The 20,550-nt window shown below is 47.4% G+C and overlaps 1 protein-coding gene across 1 annotated transcript; it reads right to left on the bottom strand.

The window, feature by feature from the left end:
• Positions 1–1,809: 1,809 nt before the first annotated feature.
• Positions 1,810–19,269, bottom strand: LOC146420462 (SWI/SNF-related matrix-associated actin-dependent regulator of chromatin subfamily D member 1). Its single transcript, XM_085048239.1, has 13 exons — positions 19,073–19,269; positions 18,801–18,988; positions 15,369–15,411; positions 15,159–15,281; positions 13,304–13,426; positions 12,708–12,824; positions 12,308–12,409; positions 10,013–10,174; positions 7,782–7,879; positions 5,072–5,207; positions 4,645–4,767; positions 4,308–4,409; positions 1,810–3,449 (listed from the first exon to the last, which is right to left on the bottom strand). The coding sequence occupies exons 1-13, from the start codon at positions 19,235–19,237 to the stop codon at positions 3,396–3,398; spliced, it is 1,536 nt and encodes a 511-aa protein (XP_084904365.1). The 5' UTR covers positions 19,238–19,269; the 3' UTR covers positions 1,810–3,395.
• Positions 19,270–20,550: the final 1,281 nt, after the last annotated feature.

Here is a 20,550-nt window from a genome sequence, read left to right as displayed (position 1 = left end):
AAATCGCCTTTTCCAGTTTTAAATCCCCATTTACAACCCTAAAAACAAGCAGGGTGAAGAGATTAAATCGCCTTTTCCAGTTTTAAATCCCTGTATGAAAACTTTTTAATAGTTTCCTCCAAATTTCTGCCCCAATCCCCTGGGATTGCTGCCTCAATCCAACAAAGTGGACATGATTTATTAGCAGTAGCCACTGGATTTCCAGTTTTGCAGGATTTATTAGCAGTGGCCAATAAATTTCCAGTTTTGCAGGATTTATTAGCAGTGGCCAATAAATTTCCAGTTTTGCAGGATTTATCAGCAGTGGCCAATAAATTTCCAGTTTTGCAGGATTTATCAGCAGTGGCCACTGGATTTCCAGTTTTGCAGGATTTATTAGCAGTGGCCACTAGATTTCCAGGTTTTGAAAGATTTATTAGCAGTGGCCACTGGATCTCCAGGTTTTGCAGGATTTATTAGCAGTGGCCAGTAGATCTCCAGTTTTGCAGGATTTATCAGCAGTGGCCACTGGATTTCCAGGTTTTGCAGGATTTATCAGCAGTGGCCACTGGATTTCCAGTTTTGCAGGATTTACTAGCAGTGGCCACTGGATTTCCAGTTTTGCAGGCTTTATTAGCAGTGGCCAATAAATTTCCAGTTTTGCAGGATTTATCAGCAGTGGCCACTGGATTTCCAGTTTTGCAGGATTTATTAGCAGTGGCCAATAAATTTCCAGTTTTGCAGGATTTATTAGCAGTGGCCACTAGATTTCCAGGTTTTGAAAGATTTATTAGCAGTGGCCACTGGATTTCCAGTTTTGCAGGATTTATCAGCAGTGGCCACTGGATTTCCAGGTTTTGCAGGATTTATCAGCAGTGGCCAATAAATCTCCAGGTTTTGCAGGATTTATCAGCAGTGGCCACTGGATTTCCAGTTTTGCAGGATTTATCAGCAGTGGCCACTAGATTTCCAGGTTTTGAAGGATTTATTAGCAGGGGCAAATTAATTTCCAGTTTTGCAGGATTTATCAGCAGTGGCCACTAGATTTCCAGGTTTTGAAGGATTTATTAGCAGTGGCCAATAAATTTCCAGTTTTGCAGGATTTATTAGCAGTGGCCAATAAATTTCCAGTTTTGCAGGATTTATTAGCAGTGGCCAGTGGATTTCCAGGTTTTGCAGGATTTATTAGCAGTGGCCACTGGATTTCCAGGTTTTGCAGGATTTATTAGCAGTGGCCACTAGATTTCCAGTTTTGCAGGATTTATCAGCAGTGGCCACTGGATTTCCAGGTTTTGAAGGATTTATCAGCAGTGGCCACTGGATTTCCAGTTTGGCAGGATTTATCAGCAGTGGCCAATTAATTGCCAGTTTTGCAGGATTTATTAGCAGTGGCCACTGGATTTCCAGTTTTGCAGGATTTGTTAGCAGTGGCCAATAAATTTCCAGTTTTGCAGGATTTATTAGCAGTGGCCACTGGATTTCCAGGTTTTGCAGGATTTATTAGCAGTGGCCAATTAATTTCCAGTTTTGCAGGATTTATCAGCAGTGGCCACTGGATTTCCAGTTTGGCAGGATTTATCAGCAGTGGCCACTGGATTTCCAGTTTGGCAGGATTTATCAGCAGTGGCCAATAAATTTCCAGTTTTTCTCTTCACTTTGTTTACCACAAAAGCACTTTGCTAAGGCTCAGCAGACTCTGCAAGCTGGGAGATCCCTCTGTGAAGAGCTCGCTATAAAAGGTCAAAATATGAAGAATATTTTTTTCTCCAGTCACTTCACCCTGCTGGCTTTGAAAAGAAGAGAGAAATCAAGAGATAATCCTGTCTCTTCCCCCACAATTCATCCCCCTACAGCTTCCTTCAGAGGAGTCTTTTATTAAAACTGGGTGACGTCTACAAGGATACAGTACAAAAAAAAAAAAAAATTTTGGTCCATGGAAAAAAACCGTAATATTCAGTTAAGAGGAGCAGTTACTCTGCAACAGCTACGTTTGCCTACGTAGGATTCTGCATCCCTCCTGTGGGAGAACCCTGAGGAGCCTGGGGCTGCTTCTCCAGCACCAAGACCTTCACCCCAGAACCACAGAGGAGCTTTTTGGGAGAGAAGGGGGAAATTGAGAGTCTATTACTCACAGACATGTAGTAACACAGACACGAGGAGGAGGAGGAGGAGGAGGAGTAGGGCCACCCAGGTGCTCCAACTCACAGCAGCTACACCGAGCTGGGGCAGAGCTTGTCAGCAACATGATCTGCAGTTAAGAGTTGGACCAACTTTTGAAGTCCATTTTGCATTACAGTCCCGAGCAGAAACGCTGGGATTGGGGTGGAGAGGAGGAGTTTTGTTCTCCTAATTACCACCAGTAATTCGTGCCAGGAGGAGGCTGCTGCTCCTCGTGGTGGAGAGAAAAATCTATTTGTACATTCCTGAACCATGCTGGGCCCTACTGCAGCCCCACAGCCTAAAATCTGACTAAAAACCACAGGAGCTCCAGCATGGAATCACCTGCTGCTTGGAAAAAAATGTCCATTTCCAAGGACTGTCCTGTTCTTGGATCCACACAAAGGAGCCTCTGGTCCCCACAGCCAGTGACACAGGACAAGTGTCCCAAAGGAACGAGCCTACAGGAGTGTCCCTGCAGAATTCCAGGCAGCTGCTGCATCTCCTCTTCCTGCTCCAGGGAAAAGCAGCAGCAGCAGCAGCAAAAACAAAAAAAAGGTTTGCTGGAATCCACTTGTGGATATTTCAAGTGCAGAGCGCTGCGTCACTCCAACATCCCTGCAGCAATTGTCTCAGTGATCCCAGCCCAGGACAGTCACAGAACACCAAGGGAACGGGGCAGGGAAGGAGGGAGAAGGGAAAAAGCTAATTTTTTTACACAGTTCAGTGAATTCCTGGAGGAGGAGAGCGAGCTGGGAGGCAGCCCAGTGCAGCAGCACCCTCGGAGGAGGGGGTGAGGGCAGGGAGGTATGTCAGCTCACGGCGTCCTGCCCACCACAGCGCCTGGCACGGGCTGTAAAACGTGGCAGGGAAGAGCCCAGCCACACCTTAGAGCAGAGGCAGGCTTCAGAGCCAGCTCTGAGTGCCCAGCCAGATGCTGGCTGGGGAGGAACGGGCTGAGGGAGAAGCCACTGTGGCTAGCAGGGACACTAAGGAGTCACGGGGAAGCTCGTGGAAGCCTCGGGGCTGACAAGGCAACAGTCAGGAAGGAAACCAGGTAGAAATGTGTGCTCAGTGGAGCCTGGCTGCTTGTCACACAGCCCACCAGGTGGCCTGGAGTTGTCCCAGCAGGGACAATGCCAGGGTGAGGAAGGTGGGCCTGGCTGCTGGGATGAGGTTCTGGGAGCTGAGCGGCGAGCTCTGCAGCTTTGTCCCCAAAAACTGCTGTGGTGCTTCTGCCTGGGCAGCAGCAGGGCAGCCTATGTGTTCCTGATGCCCAGGGCTTGCTCCAGCTCCTGCCGTCTCTGCTGCACCTGCAAGAGGAGCCAAACGGCAGCGTTAACACCTTTGGGTGGGGCAGAGAAAACTGTGAACAGGTGGGAAAGTGTGAGATCAAACTGGGACCGAGATGGGTTTGTCACCTTCCCCTCAAGGTGTGTCCCCCACCTGGGGGACACAAGGAGTGACAGGTAGGGAGAAGGATCCCTGTGCTGGGGAAGGTGAAATAGGAAAGCCTTATGAATAGGATTACCTGGCAAAAGATGCTGAGAATATGGAAAATATAAGGGAAATTGAAATGAAGACGAGCTTTGAGATATCAAACCCCAGTTACTGAACAACTAGAAAACCGACTGGAGGTAATCCCCCTCTTGATGAGACAATCCCTTCTGCCTGCAGACAGGTCCAAGGGTCAGAGCAGACCCTGCCAGCTTGGCAGAGGGTCCAAAAGGCAGTTTTTAGGGTTTAAAATATAACCCTGTATGGTAATGTGATGATTCTTATAGGTTGTATGTAAATGTTATAGGGTTTGAAGCTTGTTCTAGATTGGTTAATGAGAATTAGAATATTCAACACAGAAGATTATTTATTGTAACCAGAGACTCTCTTTTCTGCTCCTCTTCTAATCTCTCTCTTGCTTCTCTGACCTGCTTTGGGCTGAGTCTGGCAGCCCCTGGCAGCTCTCCTACACCCACCCATGGGGTTTATTTATTTCACAACAAACCCCATGCTCTAAAATCTGACTTCAGAGATCTCTCATCTCTGTCCTGACAGTCCCAAACCCACAAACAGACCCAAAAATCCTACATCCCTGCTTGGGGAAATTGGCAGAAATCTACTCACCTGCTTGGGGAAATTGGCAGAAATTGGAGGAAATTGGGGAAATTACTCACCTTGGAGTAGAAGTATCTGCACACAGCTTCCTGCGCCCACGGCTGGAAATAGAACTCAGCCCTGCGCTCCTCCTCGGGATTCCCAACCACGTCAGTCATGGTCTGGGGAGCAAAAAACACAACAGCTCAGGGAGTGTGAGAGCTCTGGCTGTGCTGAGCAAACCCACAGCCTCCCCTTTTTTCCCTAGACATCTCAGTTCAGTCAAGTTCTGATGTTTGACTCCAATTCCAGCCTGGCTTTTCGAGGAGGAAATTGCCTTTTTCCCTCTGCAGGAGCTCGTTGTAATGAGGGAAAGGAGGGAGTGGATCCACCTTGCACACCAGACAAAGGTTTTACCTTCAAATCCCGGCACTGGGACTGGAGCCAGTCGTTGATGAAGCCCTGAGGATCTCGGGCAAAGCTCAGCATGAACTCACGCTGTGTCTTCAGCTGGTTGATGGTCTCGATGGTTTCGTGGATCTGAAGGAGAGAAACACAAAATGGAACTGCTGAACAGGGGAGAAGCCAAAAACATCAAGATGTTCAACACATGGAGACAAATTCTTACATTCTCTGGTTGACTTATTAGCATTTTCAATTCCCAGTCTGTGGCTCTAAATATTATCAATTTTCCCATAGACCGTTTGCTTTAAAAATTTAATTTCATTTCCAGCTCTGCAGCTTCCAAACAACAGAGCACTGCTGTCCTGCCCAGGCTCACCTCCTCCAGAGACACAACCCTGCCCAGCAACGAGGAGAGCAAAGCTGAAGGAGCTTTTCCTACCTTGTTATCCAGAGCAGCAATCTCCTGCTGGCTGGCTGTGGAGAGCAGGAAGGAATTCATCTGAGTTTTCAGGGTGTCGTCCACCTCCACGTCAATGTCATAGCAGGCTGTCTTCTTCTGGTCGTTTGGGTCAACACTGGGGACATCCACAGGAAGGCAAAATCAGGGATTGGCTCCAGAAAGGAGAATAGAATCAGGGAGTAGATCCAGAAAGGAGGAGGGGAAAAATCAGGGAGTAGATCCAGGAAGGAGAAAAAAAAGTATGAGGGAGTAGGTCCAGAAAGGAGAACAGAATCAGGGAGTAACTCCAGAAAAGAGAATAGAATCAGGGAGTAGATCCAGAGAGGGGGAGAAAAAATATCAGCGAGTAACTCCAGAAAGGAGAACAAAATCAGGGAGTAGCTCCAGAAAGGAGGAAAAAAATATTAGGGAGTAACTCCAGAAAGGAGGAAAAAAATCAAGGAGTAGCTCCAGAAGGGAGGGAAAAAAAATCACAGAGTGGCTCCAGAAAGGATAATAGAATCAAGGAGTAGTTCCAGAAAGGATAATAGAATCAGGGAGTAGATCCAGAAAGAACAAAATCAGGGAGGAGCGCCAGAAAAGAGAAGAGAATCAGGGAGTAGCACCAGAAAGGAGAAAAAAATGAGGGAGTAGATCCAGAAAGGAGAAAAAAAAATATCCAGGAGTAGCACCAGAAAGGAGAATAAAATCAAGGAGTAGCTCCAGAAAGGAGAACAGAATCAGGGAGTAGATCCAGAAAGGAGAACAAAATGAGGGAGGAGCTCCAGAAAGGAGGGGGAAAAAATTATCAGGGAGTAGCTCCAGAAAGGATAAAGGAATCAAGGAGTAGCTCCAGAAAGGAGAACAGAATCAGGGAGTAACTCCAGAAAGGAGAAAAAAAAATATCAGGGAGTAGCTCCAGAAAAGAGAATAGAATGAGGAAGTAGATCCAGAAAGGAGGGGGAAAAAAATCAGGGAGTAATTCCAGAAAGGAGAACAAAATCAGGGAGTAGCTCCAGAAAGGAGGAAAAAAATTATTAGGGAGTAGCTCCAGAAAGGAGAATAAAATCAAGGAATAGCTCCGGAAAGGATAACAGAATCAAGGAGGAGCTCCAGAAAGGAGAATAGAATCAAGGAGTAGCTCCAGAAAGGAGAATAGAATCAGGGAGTAACTCCAGAAAGGATAATAGAATCAGGGAGTGGCTCCAGAAAGGAGGGAAAAAAATTATCAGAAAGGGGAATAAAATCAAGGAGTAGCTCCAGAAAGGAGAACAGAATCAAGGAGTAGCTCCAGAAAGGAGAAAAAAAAATTATCAGGGAGTAGCTCCAGAAAGGAGAATAAAATCAAGGAGTAGCTCCAGAAAGGAGGGAAAAGCCAGGAGAAGCTGTAAAAAGCAACAAGCGTAGCTTCTCCGGGATGCTGCAGCACATGGACTGCAGGCAGGGACAGGGACAGGGACAGGGACAGGGACAGGGACAAGCCATGCCACGGTCAGCCTGAGCCCCAGAAGCAGCAGAAGAAAGGAGTGATTGCTCCAAGCAGGTTTGTAGCCACAGCAAGGACAGCAGGGAGGTGGGAGAGCTTTGGAGGAGGGATGTGGTAATGAGGGAGGAGACAGCTTTTGTACAAAGGAACGGTGACAACAGGGACAGCAGGGACAGCAGGGACAACAAGAGGGACAGCAGGGACAACAGGGACGACAGGGACAACAATAGTGACAACAACAGGGACAACGGAGACAACAGGGACGACAGTGACAAAAGGGACAATGGTTACAACAGCGACAACAGGGACAACGGTGACAACAGGGACAACAGCGATAACAGTACAACAGTGACAATAGCGACAACAGGGACAGCAACAGTGACAGCAACAGTGACAGCAACAGTGACAGCAACAGTGACAACAGTACAACAGTGATGACAACAGTACAACAGTGACAACAATGGTGACAACAACGGTGACAACAACAGTGACAACAGGGATAACAACGGTGACAATGGTGACAACAGGGACAACAGTGACGACAACAGTGACGACAACAGTGACAACAGGGACAACAACAGTGACAACGGCGACAACAACAGGGACAACAGTGACAACAGGACAACAGCGACAACAGCAGTGACAACAACAGCGACAACAGTGACAACGGCGACAACAGCGACAACAGGGACAACAGCGACAACAGGGACAACAAGGACAACAGGGACAACGGCGACAACAGCGACAACAAGGACAACAGGGACAACGGCGACAACAGCGACAACAAGGACAACAGGGACAACAGGGACAACAAGGACAACAGGGACAACAGGGACAACAGTGACAACAAGGACAACAGGGACAACGGCGACAACAGCGACAACAAGGACAACAGGGACAACGGCGACAACAGCGACAACAACGGTGACAACAGCGACAACAACGGTGACAACAGCGACAACAACGGTGACAACAGCGACAACAACGGTGACAACAGCGACAACAACGGTGACAACAGTACAACAGTGACAACAGTGACGACAACAGAATGGTGACAACAACAGGGACAACAACAGGGACAAGGACAACAACAGTGACAACAGTGACAACACTGACAACAGCGACAACACGGGAACCGCTGCTGACAATGGGGACACATCTCACTCTCTGCCCATCCCTCCCACCCTTCACCTGGCGCGAGGAGCTCACCTGGCGCAGCCTCACCTGATCACGTGGTTGATGATGATGGGCTCAGGGGGCATCAGCAGCGCGTGGAGCCTCTGGGGGATTTCAGAGAACTTCATCCTCTGCGACTCGAATATCTGTGACACAGACAGGGCTGAGCGAGGAGCAGGGGCTCGGTGAAGCAACCCAGGTGGGAAAATGTGGCTAGCACAGGCCTTTCCCATGAGAATTCTTTTTGTGTTTTATAAATAAAGTTTGGATGTTATTAAAAACAGTGTCCCAAGATCTGGATGGTGCAGGCCTGGCCAATCTGGCCTAGGGGGAGGTTTCTGACTGACCAATCTGGGTGACCTTTGAAAACTCTATATATGTGATGAAATCAAAACAATAAAGGTCTTTTTCCTTCTTGCCACTGAGAACTGGGTTCTTTTACTCTGCTAGCGGCTCAACAGCGACAGGAAAAGTGATCCAGTGTTGGGGAAGATGAAATAGGAAAGCTTTATGGATATGATTTACCTCGGAAAAGATGCTGAGAATGTGGAAAGGATAAGAGAGGTTGAGATGAAGACAAGGTTTGAGTTGAAGGATAACCAGAAAACAATGGTGTGGCTGCTGGAGGTAATCCAACTTCTTGAGAGAACCCTGCCTGGCTGGCAGAGAGTCCAAAAAGCAGGTTTTTTAGGGTTTAAAATATAACCCTGTATGGTAATGGGATGATTCTTATAGGTTGTGAGTAAATGTTGTAGGATTTGTAGCTTGTTCTAGATTGGTTAATGAGAATTAGAATATTTAAAATATAACCCTGTATGTTAATGGGATGATTCTTATAGGTTGTGTGTAAATGTTGTAGGGTTTGTAGCTTGTTCTAGATTGGTTAATGAGAATTAGAATATTTAAAATATGGTAAGGTGATGATTCTTATAGGTTGTGTGTAAATGTTGTAGGGTTTGCAGCTTGTTCTAGATTGGTTAATGAGAATTAGAATATTTAAAATATGGTAATGTGATGATTCTTATAGGTTGTGAGTAAATGTTGTAGGATTTGCAGCTTGTCCTAGATTGGTTAAGGAAAATCAGAATATTCAACACACAAGATGTGTGTTGAATATTCTAATTCTCCTTAACCACTTCAGGAGAATTAGCAATTCTCCAATTAACAATAAATTGTTAAACAAACGAACAAAACCGATTAACAACGCATTAATACTATTTATTGTATTGTAAATGGCAAATTGCTCTCTTTTTGCTTCTCTCTCTTGCTTTTCTGACCTGCTTTGAGCTTCATCTTGCAGGTTTCTCACACCCATCCTCTTCCACAACAAACCCCATGCCCTAAAACCCAACCTCAGACATCTCCTGTTTCTATTCCATCCTCACAACCAAGTAATAACTTAGTTTATTATCACATTTAACTTCTGTTAAATACAACAGAATCAATTCCCACCACCCAGGTGCTGCTCCTGCAGCCCCAAAGCTGCTCACCTGCTGCAGGTACTTGTCACAGATGACAAATTCCCTCTTGTGGGGATCCTGCAGCTTGTGGGTTTTGATGTATTGCCGATTAACAATAAATTAATACTATTTATTGTATTGTAAACGGCAAATTGCTCTCTTTTTGCTTCTCTCTCTTGCTTTTCTGACCTGCTTTGAGCTTCATCTTGCAGGTTTCTCACACCCATCCTCTTCCACAACAAACCCCATGTCCTAAAACCCAACCTCAGACATCTCCTGCTTCTATTCCATCCTCACAACCAAACAACAACTCGGTTTATTATCACATTTAACTTCTGTTAAACATGACAGAATCAATTCCCACCACCCAGGTGCTGCTCCTGCAGCCCCAAAGCTGCTCACCTGCTGCAGGTACTTGTCACAGATGACAAATTCCCTCTCGTGGGGATCCTGCAGCTTGTGGGTTTTGATGTATTGCCAATTAACAATAAATTAATACTATTTATTGTATTGTAAAGGGCAAATTGCTCTCTTTCTGCCTCTCTCTCTTGCTTTTCTGACCTGCTTTGAGCTGCATCTTGCAGGTTTCTCACACCCATCCTCTTCCACAATAAAAACCCCATGCCCTAAAACCCAACTTCAGACATCTCCTCACAACCAAGTAATTTCTATTTTTCTATTTCTAGTTTCTCCAAGTTTCTATTCCATCCTCACAACCAAGCAATAACTTCGTTTTTTATTACATTTAACTTCTGTTAAACATGACAGAATCAACTCCCACCACCCAGGTGCTTCTGTTCCAGCCCCAAAGCTGCTCACCTGCTGCAGGTACTTGTCACAGATGACAAATTCCCTCTCGTGGGGATCCTGCAGCTTGTGGGTTTTGATGTATTGCCACAGGGCCTGGATGATCACAGGTCTGGTCTGGGTGTGGATGCCCAGCAGCCGAGCCAGCCGTGGGTCCAGCTTGAACTGGGGAGGCTGAAAAAGAAACCAGAGACAAATCTGAAATGGCTCCAGATGTAAATAACAGCACTGCTGCTGTTATTTATAGTAATATTTATAAGTAATATTATTTTAGAATAATTTATATAATTTATAATGATGTATTTTATAATGTATTATTATAAAATATATCAATATATTTTATAAAATGTTATTATAAAATATATCAATGTCTTTTATAATATATAATTATCTATTTTATAATAATTTTATCATATCTATAATATTATAATATTATTCCATGCTGTTCCCAGCATGGAATTGTGGAATGGGTTGGGTTGGGTTGTGGTGTTAAACACACAATCTATGGCAAAGACACTTTATTGCAAAAATCCAGGGTTCTTAGACTGTTAGTTTGTTGAGTTTACTCCTATTTTTTAAAATCCAGGGTTCTTAAACTGCTAGTTTGTTATGAGTTTACTCAAACTGTTAGTTTGTTAGGAGTTTACTCCTATTTTTAAAAATCCACGGTTCTTAAACTGTTTGTTAGGAGTTTAGTCGCATTTTTAAAAATCCAGGGTTCTTAAACTGTTTGTTAGGAGTTTATTTTTAAAAATCCAGGGTTCTCAAACCGTTAGTTTGTTAGGAGTTTACTCAAACTGTTAATTTGTTATGAGTTTACCTGTATTTTTAAAAATCCAGGGTTCTTAAACTGCTAGTTTGTTACGAGTTTACTCAAACTGTTAGTTTGTTAGGAGTTTATCCACATTTTTAAAAATCCAGGGTTCTAAAACTGTTAGTTTGTTATGAGATTACTCACATTTTTAAAAATCCAGGGTTCTAAAACTGTTAGCTTGTTGAGTTTACTCATCTTTTTAAAAATCCAGGGTTCTTAAACTGTCAGTTTGTTAGGAATTTAGTCATATTTTTTAAAATCCAGGGCTCTTAAAACTGTTAGTTTGTTAGGAGTTTACTCCTATTTTTAAAAATCCAGGGTTCTTAAACTGCTAGTTTGTTAATTTACTCCTATTTTTAAAAATCCAGGGTTCTTAAACTGCTGGTTTGTTAGTTTACTCACATTTTTAATAATCCAGGGTTCTTAAACTGTTAGTTTGTTGAGTTTAGTTGTATTTTTAAAAATTCGGGATTCTTAAACTGCTAGTTTGTTAGGAGTTGAGTTACATTTTTAAAAATCCAGTGTTCTTAAACTATCAGTTTGTTAGGAATTTAGTAGTATTTTTTAAAATCCAGGGTTCTTAAACTGCTAGTTTGTTAATTTACTCCTATTTTTAAAAATCCAGGGTTCTCAAACAGTTAGTTTGTTGAGTTTATTAATATTTTTAAAAATCCGGGATTCTTAAACTGTTAGTTTGTTAGGAGTTGAGTCGTATTTTTTAAAATCCAGGGTTCTTCAACTGTTAGTTTGTTAGAGTTTACTGATATTTTTAAAAATCCAGGGTTCTCAAACTGTGGGTTTGTTAGGAGTTTACTCACATTTTTAAAAATCCAGGGTTTTTAAACTGCTAGTTTGTTAATTTACTAATATTTTTAAAAATCCAGGGTTCTTCAACTGTCAGTTTGTTAGGAGTTTACTCCTATTTTTAAAAATCCAGGGTTTTTAAACTGTTAGTTTGTTAGGAGTTTACTTGTATTTTTAAAATCCAGGGTTCTTAAACTGTCAGTTTGTTGAGTTTACTCATATTTTTAAAAATCCAATGTTCTCAAACTGTTAGTTTTTTGTAATTTTACATACATTTGAGGCACAAATGTGCTTCTCCAACCACCACAGCCCACGACAGGAACATCAGGTGTGACCAACCACAGCCCCATGGTGTGGCACTGATTGGTTCTGATCATTATTTTCCAATTACGGAATTCATTTTTTCACCTCTAGTTGAGCTGAGTCATTCCCACAATGCTTTTCTAGTTAGCCAAAGTCACAGAAGTGAGCAAGGATTTTACCAGGGCAGCAAAGCACTCACTTTGCAAAGCCTTTCTGCTCCTAAAAAAAGCAATTTTAAATAAAAAATTTCATTCCACCGCCTGGCACGGGCAGGAACATCTTCCACTAGACCAGTTTGTTTATTCAAACCCCATCCAACCTGGCTTTGGGCGATTTCAGGGATGGGGAAGGACACTTCCAGGAGGAATTTCTCCCTCCTGTCCTACCTGGTAATCCAGCATCAGCAGGACAGTGCAGCGCACGTTGACATCTCCTGGCCTCTTCACCTGGAAACCATCTGTCTCCTGAGTGGTTGCAGTCCTGTGCCACTGGGACAGGAGAGGGAATTTAGAAACACCCTGTTCCTGCTGCTGGGCACCCAAAAGCTTTGCTTAAATCCCACCCAGCTAGGGAAAAAATCCGATTTTTCCCACCTACAGCTCGAAACAAGAGTCAATACATCCATTCCAGCGAGTGAGAGGAAAAGCCAAAGTGAGAATTTCAGAGCTCCTGGTGCCCAGGAGCTTCAAGGATTCCCACCTCCCTTGTTTATAAATGAAACACAAACCCCCAGCCTGGTGAAAAACCAACCCACTTTTAGAGGAAACACAGCGAAAAGCAGCTCACCTCTACTAGGTGATTGTCAGGGCCATACAGGTCTTTATCAAGTTCAATGACCAGAGATTTAAAGAAGGACGAGAATTTCCTTTTCTGCTTGGTGGCATCGTATTTGGACAGAGCAGACTGCAAGCAACACAGGGAGGAAGAGGGTTAAGGGGCAGCAAGTCTCAGCATTCAAGCACAGCCACCTGGAAGCTCCTGGAAGTTCTGAACACCTGAATTCACCGTTTTTTTGTGCTCAAAAAATCAGATTTTCCGAGCGAGGAAGGGAAAGGCTGGAGTTAAAGATGAGCTTGCAGGAGTTAAACCCCTCAGAGGTTACGTACAATGCCAGTGCCCTGCTTCTCAGAGTTTGGGACACGAGTGCCACTGAGCTGCTGTCACCAAGGATTCTCACAGCTCTAAGAACTTTGGACAAACTCATGGGGACACCCATCGGTCTCCAAGCCGGGGCTCTCGGTCTCGGCACCATCAGACTCCTTGGGAAACAGAGATGGAGGAGGATATCAAGCCCCAGCTGTGCTCTCCAGACACTAAAAAACTGGTTTTACTGCCAATTCCAGATGCAGAGTGTCCTCTGAGGCTGGGTGTTTGTCACTTACATCCTCCAGCAGCCGTCCTTCCACGCGCAGCTCCCAGGAGGCGACGGTTCCTTCGCCGTCCTCGGCGTCCGACTTGGCTGGGTTGAAGGTGTTGGAGATGAAAATCCTCAGCTTTCTCTTTTGCTGCGAGGAAAAGCATCAGCTCAGGGTTAATTATCATGTAAAGGACTTTCATTTATGCCACAAGGAAAAGCATCAGCTCAGGGTTAATTGTTGTGTAAAGGACTTTTATTTTTGCCACAAGGAAAAGCATCAGCTCAGGGTTAATTGTTGTGTAAAGGACTTTTATTTTTGCCACAAGGAAAAGCATCAGCTCAGGGTTAATTGTTGTGTAAAGGACTTTTATTTTTGCCACAAGGAAAAGCATCAGCTCAGGGTTAATTGTTGTGTAAAGGACTTTTATTTTTGCCACAAGGAAAAGCATCAGCTCAGGGTTAATTGTTGTGTAAAGGACTTTTATTTTTGCCACAAGGAAAAGCATCAGCTCAGGGTTAATTGTTGTGTAAAGGACTTTTATTTTTGCCACAAGGAAAAGCATCAGCTCAGGGTTAATTGTTGTGTAAAGGACTTTTATTTTTGCCACAAGGAAAAGCATCAGCTCAGGGTTAATTGTCGTGTAAAGGACTTTCATTTTTGCTACGAGGAAAAGCATCAGCTCAGGGTTAATTGTCATGGAAAGGGCTGACTGTCCTGCATAGGCTTGGATAAAACTGAGATGAATTTTAGCTGCTTCATGTTTTCCCTCTCCTGGGGCAGACAGCAAGGACAGAGGTGTTGCTGGTCCCAGTCCTTGGCTCTGTGCAGAGCACTGGGATCTCTGACATGCCAGACCCACAGGACATGATTTTCAGAGTCCTCCAGAGCTCAGGAACTTCAAAACCTGGATAAAAGCACTGGGATCTCTGACATTCCAGACCAACAGGACATGATTTTTCAGTGCCCTCCTGCTGCCTGAGCTCAGGAACTTCCAAACCTGGATAAAAGCACTGGGATCTCAGACATTCCAGACCCACAGGATGTCACCTTTCAGAGAACTTCCACACCTGGATAAAAGCACTGGGATCTCTGACATGCCACACCCACAGGACATGACCTTTCAGAGTCCTCCTGAGCTCAGGAACTTCCAATCTGGATAAAAGCATTGGGATCTCTGACTTTCCATACCCACAGGACATGAACTTTCAGAATCCTCCTGAGCTCAGGAACTTCCAAACATGATCTTTCAGAGTCCTCCTGAGCTCAGGAACTTCCAAATCTGGATAAAAACATTGGGATCTCTGACATTCCACACCCACAGGATGTGACCTTTCAGAGAACTTCCACACCTGGATAAAAGCACTGGGATCTCTGATATGTCACACCCACAGGATGTCACCTTTCAGAGTCCTCCTGAGCTCAGGAACTTCCAATCTGGATAAAAACATTGGGATCTCTGACATTCCACACCCATAGGATGTGACCTTTCAGGGTCTTCCTGAGCTCAGGAACTTCCAAATCTGGATAAAAGCACTGGGATCTCTGATATGTCACACCCACAGGACATGACTTTTCAGTCTTCTTGAGCTCAAGAACTTCCAAATCTGGATAAAAACATTGGGATCTCTGACATGCCAGACCAACAGGACATGATTTTTCAGTGCACTCCTGCTGCCTGAGCTCAGGAACTTCCAAACCTGGATAAAAGCACTGAGATCTCTGACATTCTATACCCACAGGATGTCACCTTTCAGAGCTCTCCTGAGCTCAGGAACTTCCAAATCTGGGTAAAAGCACTGGGATCTCTGACATGCCACACCCCAGTGCCCTCCTGAGCTCAGAAACCTCCAAACCTGGCCAAACCCTTGGATTCCCCTACCTTGATGGGGCGTTTGAGAGCCTCCTGGATATCCAGGCGTTTCCTCATGATGGTCTGGTCCAGCTTCCTCTCGAAGGCCAGCAGGTCCATGTAGGCCTGGGACTCAGGCACGAGCTCCCTGATCTGTGCCAGGCAAGGATGGAGATGCCCATCAGCTCCCCAGAGTGCCCCAGGCTGCCTCAGTTTCCCCCAAACCCCGTGTCCACTCACCCTCTGCGGGAGGATTTTGTCTGCCATCTTCTTCTTCTTGGCGCTGAAGAGGCAAAAGGCAAAAAGGGAGTGAAAATGGGAATTTAGAAAGGGAATGGGAAATGGGAATTCACAGAACAGGAGTGAAAATGGGAATTCTCAAAGGGAATGGGAAATGGGAATTCTCAAAGGGAATGGGAAATGGGAATTCACAAAGTGAATGGGAAATGGGAATTCACAAAACAGGAGTGAAAATGGGAATTTAGAAAGGGAATGGGAAATGGGAATTCACAAAGGGAATGGGAAATGGGAATTCTCAAAGGGAATGGGAAATGGGAATTCACAAAACAGGAGGGAAAATGGGAATTTAGAAAGGGAATGGGAAACGGGAATTCACAAAGTGAATGGGAAATGGGAATTCACAGAACAGGAGTGAAAATGGGAATTCACAAAGGGAATGGGAAATGGGAATTCACAAAACAGGAGGGAAAATGGGAAAGGGAAATGGGAATTTACAAAGTGAATGGGAAGTGGGAATTCACAAAACAGGAGGGAAAATGGGAAAGGGAAATGGGAATTTACAAAGTGAATGGGAAGTGGGGATTCACAAAACAGGAGTGAAAATGGGAATTTACAAAGTGAATGGGAAATGGGAATTCACAAAGTGAATGGGAAATGGGAATTCACAGAACAGGAGTGAAAATGAGAATTCACAAAACGGGAGTGAAAATGGGAATTCTCAAAGGGAATGGCAAATGGGAATTCACAAGACAGGAGTGAAAATGGGAATTCTCAAAGGGAATGGGAAATGGGAATTCACAAAGTGAATGGGAATTCAGAAAGTGAATGGGAAATGGGAATTCACAACACAGGAGTGAAAATGGGAATTCACAAAGGGAATGGGAAATGGGAATTCTCAAAGGGAATGGGAAATGGGAATTCTCAAAGGGAATGGGAAATGGGAATTCTCAAAGGGAATGGGAAATGGGAATTCACAGAACAGGAGTGAAAATGGGAATTCTCAAAGGGAATAGGGAATGGGAATTCACAAAGTGAATGGGAAATGGGAATTCACAACACAGGAGTGAAAATGGGAATTCTCAAAGGGAATGGGAAATGGGAATTCTCAAAGGGAATGGGAAATGGGAATTCTCAAAGGGAATGGGAAATGGGAATTCACAGAACAGGAGTGAAAATGGGAATTCTCAAAGGGAATAGGGAATGGGAATTCACAAAGTGAATGGGAAATGGGAATTCACAACACAGGAGTGAAAATGGGAATTCTCAAAGGGAATGGGAAATGGGAATTCTCAAAGGGAATGGGAAATGGGAATTCACAGAACAGGAGTGAAAATGGGAATTCACAAAGTGAATGGGGAATGGGAATTCACAACACAGCAGTGAAAATGGGAATTCCCAAAGTGAATGGGAAATGGGAATTCTCAAAGTGAATGGGAAAGGGGAATTCCCAACACAGCAGTGAAAATGGGAATTCAAAGCTGCACTGACTCCCCAGTGACTCCCCAGCTACCTGGGCCATGACTAACTGGTTATCTCAACCTTTCCCATCCCCTGAGCACTCAGTGAGTTACATCCCCTGAAAAGCAGGTTGGGAAGGAGCTGCACCCCTGGAGGAGGTGGATCTGACACCAAACCCACCCCAAGTGACTCCCCAGCCTCAATCAGCTTCGGCTTGATTGGCTTTTCCAGCTGATTTTAAATCCAGGATGAATGCCACTGTCACCATCAGGACACAGGGATGTGACAAACTCACATCCTTGGGTTGTCCCTGGGGAGCTGAGAGTCCTCCAGCCCTGGGGGGATTCACAAGGATCTGAGAGTCCTCCTGGGGGGATTCTCAGGGATCTGACAGGACCTTTCAGCCCCCTGAGTGCTGCAGGATTGCCAAAAACTCCACAATCCCTGAGGCTGGATAAAACCCCCAAAATCGAGTCCAATCTGTGTCACCACATGTCCACCTTGTCACCAGCCCAGAGCCCTGAGTGACACATCCAGTCCTTCCCTGGATGTCCCCAGGGATGGGAACCCCAAACCTGCCTGGGCAGCTCCTTCTGATGCCTTTTTAAGCTTTTCTAATGATGATTTCTATGAAGAAATTCCTCCTGGACCCCAAAACAACCCAGCAGATGTTGGGATGGTGGGTTGGCTGAGGATGTCCCAGGATGTCCCCAAGAGCTGGGGATGTCCCCAGTAGCCTGGGATGTCCCCAATAGCCCCAGGATGCTCTGGGATGTCCCCAATAGTCAGGGATGTCCCCTCTGCCCAGGGATGGTGCTGATGGCCCGAGATGGCTGAGGATGTCCCAGGATGTCCCCAAGAGCTGGACATGTCCCCAGTAGCCCCGGGATGCTCCAGGATGTCCCCAATAGCCCCAGGATGCTCTGGGATGTCCTCAATAGCCCAGGGATGTCCCCTCTGCCCAGGGATGTTGCTGATGCCCGGAGATGGCTGGGGATGCCCTGGGATGTCCCCAACAGCCGGGGATGTCCCCAATAGCCTGGGATGTCCCCAACAGCCTGCGATGCCCCCGCTAGACCCGGGATGCTCCAGGATGTCCCCGTTAGCCCCGGGATGTCCCCAGTAGCCAGGGATGTCCCCAAGAGCGGGAGATGTCCCCAAGAGCCCGGGATGTCTCCATTAGCCCCTGGATGCTCCAGGATGTCCCCAATAGCCCCGGGATGTCCCCAGTAACCCGGGATGTCCCCAGTAACCCGGGATGTCCCCCTTAGCCCCAGGATGTCCCCAACAGCCCCAGGATGCTCCGGGATGCCCCCAGTAGCCAGGGATGTTCCTGTTAGCCCCGGGATGTCCCCAATAGCCCGGGATGTCCCCAGTAGCCTGGGATGTCCCCGTTAGCCCCAGGATGCTCCGGGGTGTCCCCAGTAGCCCAAGGATGCTCCGGGATGTCCCCAATAGCCCCAGGATGTCCCCAGCAACCCGGGATGTCCCCGTTAGCTCCGGGATGCTCCCTCTGCCCAGGGATGTTGCTGATGCCCGGATATGCTTCCTTTGTCTGGGGATGCCCTGGGATGTCCCCAATAGCTGGAGATGTCCCCGTTAGCCCCGGGGTGCTCCAGGATGTCCCCGATAGCCCCGGGATGTCCCCAGTAACCCGGGATGTCCCCAGTGGCCGGGGATGCTCCCAACAGCCGGAGATGTCCCCGTTAGCCCCAGGGTGCTCCACGATGCCCCCAATAGCTGGGGATGCTCCCAATAGCTAGGGATGTTCCCATTAGCCCCGGGATGCTCCCTGATGTCCCCAATATCCGGGGATGTCCCGTTAGCCCCGGGATGCTCCGGGATGTCCCCGTTACCCCCGTTAGCCCCGGGATGTCCCCAATAGCCGGGGATGTCCCCGTTACCCCCGTTAGCCCCAGGATGCCCCGGGATGCCCCCGTCAGCCCCGGGACGCTCCCTCGGCCCGTCTCTCACTTGTGGTTGCGGTTGGGCACGGCCTGCGGCTGCACCTGCTGGAGCTGCTGCGGCGCGGGTCTCTTCCGAGCCTGGTCCAGCCCGGCCTGCGCCAGCGCGGGCCGCACCGCGGGGCTGCCCCCGTACCCGGGCGGGCCCATGGCCGGGCCCTGCGGCGCCAGCCGGCCGCCCGGCAGCATCCCGGGGCGCTGCGGAGAGAACAGAGCCGGTCAGCTCCCGCCGCGCCCGCCGCCGCGCCCCGCCCCGCGCCGCCCCACACGGCCCCGCCTCACCGGGTAGGCGGCTCCGGGCAGCGGCGAGCGGTACAGCCCCTGCCCCGGCGCCGGGCCCATGCGCACCGCCCCGGCCGGCGTTCCCGGGCCCAGCGCGGCTCCCGGAGCGGCTCCGGCGCCGCCGCCGCTCGCAGGCCCCGACTGGAACCCGGCCCGCGCCGCCATCTTGTCCCGCACAAAGGGAGCGGAACCGGAAACGGCCCGGCGGGGCGCGAGGAGGGCCGGGGAGGGGCTGACGGTGCCCGCCGGCAACAGCGCCCCCCTGCGGGCGGGAGGACCGCGGTGCGGGCAGGGGGCGAGTGGGGTTGGAGTTGGGGTTGGGATTGGGGTTGGGATTTGGGCTCTTGGGGTCGGAATTGGGGTCATTGGAGGTTGGAATTGGGGTCAAAGTTGGGGTCAGAATTGGGGTCGGAATTGGGGTCATTAGGGGTTGGAGTTGGGGTCGGGATTTGAAGTCAGAATTGGGGTCGGAATTGGAGTTGGAATTGGGGTTGGAACTCGGATTGGAATTGGGGTCAGAATTTGGGGTCGGAATTTGGAGTCGGAATAAGGGGTTGGAATTGGGGATGGAATTTGGGGTCAGAATTGGGGTCAGAGTTGGGGTCGGAATTGGGGTCGGAATATGGGGCAATTTGGGTCGGAATTTGGGGTCAGAGTTGGGGTCGCAGTTGGGGTTGGGATTGGGGTTGGAGTTGGGGTCATTAGGGGTCGGAATGAGGGTCGGAATTAGGGTTGGGATTGGGGTTGGAGTTGGGGATGGAATTTGGTTTGGAGTTGGGGTCAGAATATCGGGTTGGAATTTGGGGTGGGAATTGGGGGTCGGAATTGGGGTGGGAGTTGGGTTCGGAATTGGGGTGGGAATTGGGGTTGGAATTGGGTTAGGAATTTGGGGTCAGAATTGGGGTCGGAATTGGAGTTGGAATTGGGTTAGGAATTTGGGGTCAGAATTGGGATTGGAATTTGGGGTCAGAGTTGGGGTCAGAATTAGGTCAGAATTTGGGGTCGGAATTGGGGTCGGAATTGGGGTCAGAGCTGGGGTCGGAATTTGGGGTTGTTAGGGGTTGGGAGTGTGGGAAGGTGGATCGGGGATGGGAACAGGGACCTTCAGGGCTGTGATTGGGATTTTGGGGTTCTGGGGGATCTGGGGAAGGAATGGACACCGTGAGGATGTGGGACTGGGGGTGTGGAAAGGGAATTTGAGAACAGGGACCTTCAGGGCTGTTGAAATTGGGATTTTGGGGTTCTGGGGGATTTGGGGAAGGAATGGACACCGTGAGGATGTGGGACTGGGGGTGACACTCACTGCTCTGCTGGGCGTCACTCACAGTTTGGACTTGACAATCTTAAAAAGCTTTTCCAACCTCAGGGATTTTGGGATTTAAGGGATTTTAGGGATGAAACCTATGGGGAAAACAAATGGCCACGAATGGGTCTGGTTTGTGCACCAGGAAAAGGATTCCCATCTCCCCTGGGGTCCC

Source organism: Lichenostomus cassidix, unplaced genomic scaffold (assembly GCF_008360975.1).
Source record: "Lichenostomus cassidix isolate B80296 unplaced genomic scaffold, HeHo_3.0 HiC_scaffold_870, whole genome shotgun sequence".
NCBI lineage: Eukaryota > Metazoa > Chordata > Aves > Passeriformes > Meliphagidae > Lichenostomus > Lichenostomus cassidix.
This window is presented reverse-complemented; position numbering and strand designations above follow the sequence as displayed.